We start from the raw sequence: 8,459 nt of genomic DNA, 5'->3' as shown, positions 1-8,459 counted from the left end.
GAGGTCTGAGAAGATGGCGGACTAATGTCCTAGAGAACCGTCTTTCCAGGCTCTGGATGCTAGTCTCTTTTATAGAACAAAGAGGGGGACGGTGAGAAGGTAAAGTGAAAAGGACATAAATGGTTGCATCTATCTCCTGCTTTGTGCCAGATGCAGGAGGGGATGTGTTAATTTCTTCTTCCCTGCAGCCATTCACAGGTGGGCTGGGTCAGGTTGTTTCCTGTGAGCTGAACAAAGATATTTTAGTTTTACAATGAGGCATGTGGGCAGGGTTCTCGGAGATGGGCCATTATGTTACTTTAGTGATTAACTTGTAGCAAGAGAAATAGAATACAAAGGTTGAAGTAAAAGAAACAGATCTAATATGGAGTCAGATTTGTTGTTCCCTATTACAATTCTCCTTGTGTGTCTTCTGTCTCTATGTCCAAACTTTACTCTTCTTGTAAGAAAGGATTAGGGCCCACCCTAATCCAGTATGACCTCTCTGTAACTTGATTATTTCTGCAAAGACTCTTATTCCAAACAAGGTCACACTCACAGGCACCCAGGGTTTAGGACTTGAATATATCTCATGGGTGTGGAGGACGCCCAGTTCTACCCATACAGGTAGGAAGCAGGGTGGAGTGCATGCTGAACAGGAAATTCTGAGCTACTTGGAAATCTTGGGACTACCTGGCAGGGGAGTGTTTTCCTACCTGGGGTGGGGGTGGGTGGATGTTGGAGATGTCCTTTCTTTTTTTTTTTTTGGTGTTTTTTTTCTTCTTATTATTATTGAAGTGTAGTCGATGTACAATGTTAAGTTAATTTCAGGTGTATAGCAAAGTGATTCATATATTTGTGTACATGTATATATACACATATATATACATATTCTTTTTCAGATTCTTTTCCCATGTAGGTTATTATAAAATATTGAGTATATTTCCCTATGCTATACAGTAGGTCTTTGTCGTTTATCTATTTTATATATAGTAGTGTGTATATGCTACTCCCAAATTCTAATTTATCCCTCTCCCCACGCCCATGGAGATGTCTTATGTGGATATTAAAGGAAAGGTTTCCCCCAGAAGGCTAGAGAAATTAAAACCTTCCAGGTGGCTTGGAAATCCCTTGTTTTGGCGGGCCTTGCAGAGATAACCCTAGGTTGTCCTGCTGTGTGAACGAACACACACACACACACACACGCACACACACACACACACACACACACACACACACACACACACACACACACACACCTTGAAGCATGAAGCCATTGCGGCAGAGTGCTGAAATAGGCTGCTCAATTTGGAATCATAAAACCTGGATTCTCAGGCAACCTACACCACTAACAAAGTGCTGGATCCCAAGAGCTTCAATTTCTATCTTGGTAAAATGGGATTCATAATCCGCTTATTCCGATCTGTCCTGCAGCCCAGCAGGTGGTGTGCTGAAGAGTGTAGGAATGGAAAGCTTTATCTATGGAGGTAGCTTCCGCCACATCCTAGATCTCCAGTGGGGGAAATTCACGAAGAATATTCCTACAGACCATACCACATCCCCTGTTGCTGGGTCTGGTGGACCAAATTAAAGAGAAAGGGGAGGAAAGAGAGGTTAACGTTGCATTTTCTTCTCTTTGTTTACAAAGATTCAAATTCACCACCCTCCCCCTGGGGTGTAATTTGGAGAATAGGGTAGGGATGGGGTGGGGCCATAGAGCCCCCAAGGGGCCATGTAGCAGGCAGTCATCCTTCTTTAACCTAATGAGGTATAGGAAGCGGGGACGTAGTGCAAATAGACATTATCCAGCGATATCTCATTCTGGCAGCAATTCACCAATAGATTGCCAGCTACCAGGTGTCACAGGAGCCCCAAGTTTTACTTTTTCCCTGGGCCCCATAATTTGTAAATCCAGTGCTGACATTTCAGTAAAAATATCCAGAAGGAGTCCTCTGGGTGCTAAATGCAACACAGACAAGTATATTAAAAATATTCAGAAAATGATGACTTTTCGAATAGGTTTTTAATGCCAGACGTTTGTAGTAGTGACTGAAATTCAGGTGTTCAGCAGATTTGGAGATTTTACTTCGGCTACCCCAGCTGGCATCCGACACATTCCAAAATTTTTCTTCTACTTGATACATCCATTTTTAATCCCTTCACATGCCTTTCTTTTTGGTGAATTGGGAGGAGAGAACACCCGTCGCTTCATGTCTTTCAGTTCCTATTTTGCATAAATCAACCAGGAATTAAGATTTAAACAATCACTTCATATCTGAGTTGTCAAATATTTCACTGTTGGGGGATATATTTGCATATCTGAAAACACATTGGCCTCTGCGTGTTTAAAGGATACAGAGAATATCCAGAAACTTCTAGAGATGTATCCATGAGAGCAGAGGTAAGGAGGTGATTATGGGGCAAGGGGACCCAAGAAGGTAGCAAGTCCAGGTCACGAGATGAGGAAGAGGGAAGATTTTCAGACGTGACTTAGTCTGACCTCCTGGTTATCCCAGCCAACATTGACCTAGCTTGGGTTCCCCAGAAGCAGATCTCGGAACAAGAATTTGGGTATATTTGGGAGGCCATCCAGGCAGCACCAGAAGGGGAGTGGGAAAGTGCAACAGGAAAAGGGAAGAAGCTAATGTTGGGTGCTTGGTGAGCAGGCAACTGCTACAGGCAATGGGGCTGCCCCAAGGCAGTCCTGAAGGGGACCTCTGGGGGACTATAGAACATGCTCCAGAGACGTCCTACCTTAGGGGCCAGGAGGCAAGGTATTAACAAACTCCCATTAGATGTTATTTTTATGTCTACTCATGTGGTTGTTAACTTCTTGCATAAAAAGTTTGCTCAGCTCAAAGAAAACAGGCCTGTAGCCCTGTGATTCCCAAACTGTGCACCGAGGCACCCCAGGGTGCCACAGAAAATTCACAGGAGAAGATAGGAAGATTTTACAGTTTTGAGGGAAACACGGCAACATCTATCCAACACTGTGTGAGCTTTTAGTTTGAGGCAGCTCAGTGTTATAGGTTGATTTGTGTCTCCCCACAAATTCATATGTTGAAGTCTTAACCCCCAGGACCTTAGAATGTGACCTTATTGGGTTGAATAACTCTAGTGCTGGGGAGCTCATTCTCTCTCTATGGAACATACCCATTCACGACCCTAAAAGGGAACTACTAATAGCATGCCTTGAGCCCTTGCTGGATACTAGGTTCTATACATTCATCATTTCACTTAGTCCTCCCAACTGTACAAAGTGGGCATCACCATTACTATTTATATGTAGTACATGATGAAATTGAGGCTTGCAGAGGTGAAATGACTTGACCAAGATCTCATTACCAGTAAATGACACAGCCAGGATTTGAAAACAGGTCTTTTCTATTCTAGAGCCCTTTCTATTTCCAGTTCTTGCATGGCTCTGACAGGTGGGTGTTAATAACAAAAGAAAAAAGAGCTAACATTAATTGTGCACTTCCTTTTTGCTAGGCGTTGTTCTTCACATGAATTACCCATTTGGTTTCATCATAGACCTATGAGATGATCATTGAGGCTGCTCCGTGGCCAAGCCAGTCAGACTCCAGAACTCACGCCTTTTAAACCAGTGTTCTGCCGTGTATTTCCTCATATTGAGCCGAAACCTTCTTCCTATTCTTTGGGCTCAGACAAAACTAATGAGCTTTTCTTTGCCAAGCCTGTCCCTCAAAGCCGTATGAAGACAGCCCTCTGTTCTGCTTGGGGCTGAACATTTCTCATTCTATCTTGTTTTTCTCATCCCCTCTCATCCCCAGCCCCATCTTCTGAACACAATTCAGTTTATCTGCATCCTTCTGAAAGTGCTTGCTGATGGCTTAATGCTGCCCACAAAGGAATCAGGAAGACCCAAACTTCCTGTAAAAAGAAAGGTCAGACTCAGTCTTCGCACAATGGCAGGAAAATAACGACTTCTAAGCATCAGCATCTGGAGCTGTGTGGCTGGGCCTTTTGTATTCTCTGGAGGGTCATCTTGCAGCAAGGCCTTCTAAAGAGAAGGTGAGGTCATTGTGTGGTGACATCATAATCCTCAGCAGCTCAAGGGTTAGAAATAAGAGTCAGATTGAACCAGTGTGAAATAATGCCAAGGATAAAGTGTGTAAATCAGAACACGTGCAATCAATATGCAAGCTGGACCCGACCCCGTAGGGCTACTGGAAGGATTAAATGAGTTAATGTAAAGTGCTCAGTAGAGCACCTGGCACAGAGCGTGTGCTCAATAAATATTAGTATTAATATCTGGTGTGAAATGAACACTGCACTGCAAAAATGACTAATTCTTCCTGGGAATGTGGTGTCAGGACATAATAATAACAGTTGCCACTTAACTAGGACTCCTCACGTGCTCAGCCTTTACATAATGATCTGTTTTAATCCTTGACACCTGTGGTAAAGTTATTTTTCCCCATTTGAAAGAAATGGAAGCCAGGCTTCAGCCACATTAGGCATCTTATCCAGGGTCGTGAGGCTTATTGATTAAGAGGTTGGATTTTAGAATCAAACAGGTCTGGCTTTGAATTCCAGTTCACACACTTTCTGTGTGACCTTAAAGATGTCAATCTCTTTGTGCCTCAGTTTCCTAGTCTGTAAAAGAGGGTAAGGAAGTACCTTCCTTAATGACATGCTGTGAGGACTGAGTTAATGTATGTAAAACACTTAGCACAGTACCTAGCACATTCCATGCACTTAATTGTCATGCACACATAGACGTATGTATGTATACATTTGTGTGTGTATGTATATGTGTGTGTGTGTGTGTGTGTATGAGGGATTTGAAGGATGAATAGGTGTGTGTGTCAGGTGGATAAAGAAGAGAAATTTCAGGTTAAAGTGATTGCAGGGCTGAAGGCCCACATTGATCTACCCACCCCAAGGCACAAGAAATCACTGGCGGGCTATGGCAGGACAGGGTAGTTTGGAAGGAAGGAGTCGCTTGTAGTTAGACGGAGACAAAGGGTCAAGGTCCTCAGGCCTGAGAGGAGAAACCAGAGTTTGGAGAAAGTGGCTCCCCCGGCCAGCCGCCCGCTCCCAGCCACGGACCCAACGGCTTGGGAGAGTTCGCGACCCCGCCCCCACCAAACCCAGCCAATGAGGAAGCCCTCCACGGGGCGTGGCGTTGCCAGGCGACCGAGTGGGCCCCCGGCTTTGCAGTTAGCCGCGGCTTTCGCTCCCACTCCGCGGGCGCTCAGCCTCAGGATGGGTGTCTGCGGGCCTCTCCGTAGGCCCCCCTCAGACTTTGTCAGTGGAGTTTTATTTTTTTAGTTCATATTTTATTTTTGTTTCTAGAAGACAAAGATATCCCCTTCCCAAGCGGGGAAAAACTCATGAAAGTTTGTGACTGTCTAAAAAGTAAGTCCAGGCTTGCCTGATTTCACCCTGCCGGGACTTCCTTATTCTGTTGGTGGGGAGCCCAGAAGACTTGCTTTCCCGTTCCTCCCCAGCCAGAAACCTGTCTGGAGTCTGTGTCTTTAGCACCTGCGAGTCGGGGAGAAATTGCTGGAGCCCCTGACACCAGTGACTGCTGAGGTAGAAGATTCTGGAAGAAAACACACAGACACACACACACACATCTTCCCTGGGGGACACAGGGAAGCCTGAAGGATTTCCAAGATGACCAAGGTACCAGCCACCAAGAAGATACAGAGTTCCCCTGCCTCGGGGGCCCTCTGGCCCTTTCATGCCTCAGATCATCTAACGCAGGTGAGTCTCCCCTCTCTCGTGAAAGCAGTCGTGTTTTCAAGACGAAAAATAGGAATTAGCCTCCAGACCAACAAGGGACAGGGGGGAAAGAAGAATCACAGTGTAATTAAATTGTTGGGAAACATCCCCGTTGCTATCAGTGGTTGGTTACTCGTGAAGACTGAAAACGCCAGCCAGAACGGGGAGCTGGGCCATCCTATTAGCCAGTAATTCCAAAGTGATGGAATAAATTGGCAGTGACACTGTAGAACATCAGGAAGAAATTAAGATGAATTGTAGGTTTGCCATCGAAGAAATTATTTTCGGAGATCCGCTGGGCTTAGGGTATGTGCACATCCTTTCTCTTTGTAGAGACTACGGTGTCAGACTTTGGGGTTTGAAGCCTGACTTTGCGTCTCAGCAGCTATTGAGATTAGATAAATTGTTTAGCATCTCTGAGCCTTTATTTGCTCGTGTCTGCAAAATGAGAACAGGAACACCAACTAGGCAGAAACAGTGTGAGGAGTAAGACACGGAAATTGTTCATGGAGATGCTGACACTTGATAATGTGTATATGGGACAAGAAATACTGTTGTTGGTTTGAAAGACAGAGAAAAATCAGTATGTGTTTAGTGTCGGAGTCAAGTTGTTTCTGTTTTTAAATGATCACAACTGGGCAGGCCTGTTATGTCTTTGTTAAGTGTGTCTTTGTTATTGTATCTGCAAACGCCCATATTACCACTAATTGGCCAAGGTAGCTGAACAGTGGGAGAGGGTCAAAGGCAATTACTGGCCCACAGCGGTCCATGTACAGTGGCATATCTTGTGGCTCAAGGCCCTGCCCTATGAAGGAGGGCCTGGGGGGAAGTCAGGGCACAGAAGAGAAACTCACCCGTGCTTACGTGGTGGTCCAAAGCGTTCCTGAGCTTCTGTTGATATTGCCTAAGAATTGACACAGCTGTTTGCTCAGCCCTCTTAATGAGCTCACTCTTCAAGTTGCAGTCTTCACGTGTCTCCTTTTGTCTCAGAAAGCTACCCGGAAGTGGGTTTTATCCAGAGCAGCCCCCTCTGGGAAAAAACTTCCCAGCATAGCAGTGGGGGAAGGGAAGGAAGGAAGGAACGAGGAATGAGGTGGAAATTTCAGGAGCAGCGATGAGTGTGAGCATGTGGGCGGTGGACCCAAGTAGCCTGGCTTGAACCTTGGATCTGCCTCTTGGCAGCCCTGTGACCTTGGGCAAGTTACGGAACTTGTCTGCTTCAGTGTTGCCGTCTGTGAAATGGGAGTATCATAATACCTGCTCATGGGATTGCTGTGAGCCTTCAATGATATGTCCAAAACTCCTGAGAATAGCGTCTTACACATAGTTAGCACTTCCTAGATTTTCGTTATGTGGTTTCATTCATTTAGCAAACACGTACTGAATTTCTGTTGTGTGCTCAATACCTGCTCTTGTGAAAAGCGTCACAATCGTAGTGTGTCTGTTTGGGATGGGAAGTAAAAGAGATAAGAAACAGATTATTGTAATGCAGGATGATTAATGATGTGCTGGGGCTGTATCATTGGGTGCGGTGGGAATGCAGAGGACAGGTAGCTCAGACTCGTGTGTGGGGCGAGTGTGGGGGGAGATTGGAGAGGGAAGAGGTCATGTAGCCAAGTAAATGCAATAGAGTTTTCCATCTTGGGTTAGAGAGATTGAGGAAGGTGGAGGAAGATGCAGAGGTTGAAATGATCATCTCTTTCTTGAGGGGAGGGTAGGCAGGACTCCAGGAGGTCAAGAGATGGGAAGCAGGCCTCCAGGGGCTGTTGGATAAACAAGACCTCAGGCACAAAACTCATGGAAATCCTGCTGCCCCCGCCTCACCGGCTAGAAAATAATGAAGACCCTAGGGTGTCCCTGGCCCACATTTGAAGTATCACACCTTCAGAAATTGCAACTTTTTAGAGCTACCGTAAAGCGTTGATTAATCTAAAGCAGACTGACTAGAAAGTGGCCAGTCCCAAGAAACTATGTAGAGATTGGCATCAACTTCTGGTGTAAATCACACTAAGAACAAATTGCAGTTTTATTGGCTTAACACACAAATACCAGTGGCGATAGTGATGATGAGGGTTGGCATGTATTGAATATTCACCACGTGCCAGGTTCTGAGCTCAAGTCTTAACATGTGATATTTCACAACCATCCAGAACACTTGGCGGTATGAACTGTCACCTCCTCGTGCGATAGATGGCAATGCCAAGGCCCACTGAGGACAGGTCCTTTACCCAAGGACACCCAGTCAGCAAGGCACAGAGCAATGGTTTGAGATCAGAGTTCTCTGGCTCGCGAGTTCAAGCCCTCCCTGCCTCACCGTGCTAAGCAGACGGTGATAGTGGTTAGCACACACCACGGGGGATGCAAAGGGAAGGTGTAAGGCGTGCTCACTGGCTTCAGATAGTTTTCAGGTTTGTTGGTTGGGGGCAGGGCAGGGGTGGGGAACAGAGGAATGCCACATAAAAAGAGAGCAACAAAGACCAGGCAGCCAGGTAAATGTCCAGTGAGGAGTGATCCGAGGAAGGATCTGGCTTCTAGGGGAGGAAGGTGAGGCCAGCTGGGCTACGTGGTAATGCCACTTCCTGTGAGTCCACCGTGTGCTGGTGTAATAGGTGACCCTTGTGGGGAAACCCCCAAAGGGTCCTGCAGCCCACTGAAGCTGGCCATTTTCCTTCTCATGGGGATGGAAGTTGCTTTATCATAACTAATGTTATGATGGGACCCTTCCC

The 8,459-nt window shown here is 45.9% G+C and overlaps 1 protein-coding gene across 1 annotated transcript in view; it reads left to right on the top strand.

The window, feature by feature from the left end:
* Positions 1 to 5,500: 5,500 nt before the first annotated feature.
* Positions 5,501 to 8,459, top strand: part of CCDC60 (coiled-coil domain containing 60) — a 166,568-nt gene continuing 163,609 nt past the window's right edge. The window contains exon 1 of the mRNA XM_082667962.1: positions 5,501 to 5,715. Coding sequence (XP_082524088.1) covers positions 5,626 to 5,715 — 90 coding nt within the window. The 5' untranslated portion in view covers positions 5,501 to 5,625. The remainder of the gene's footprint in view (positions 5,716 to 8,459) is intronic.

This window comes from Grampus griseus (genome assembly GCF_964374135.1).
Source record: "Grampus griseus genome assembly, chromosome: 12".
NCBI lineage: Eukaryota > Metazoa > Chordata > Mammalia > Artiodactyla > Delphinidae > Grampus > Grampus griseus.
The sequence above is the reverse complement of the archived record's forward strand: the minus strand, read 5'-3'. Positions and strand labels throughout refer to the sequence as shown.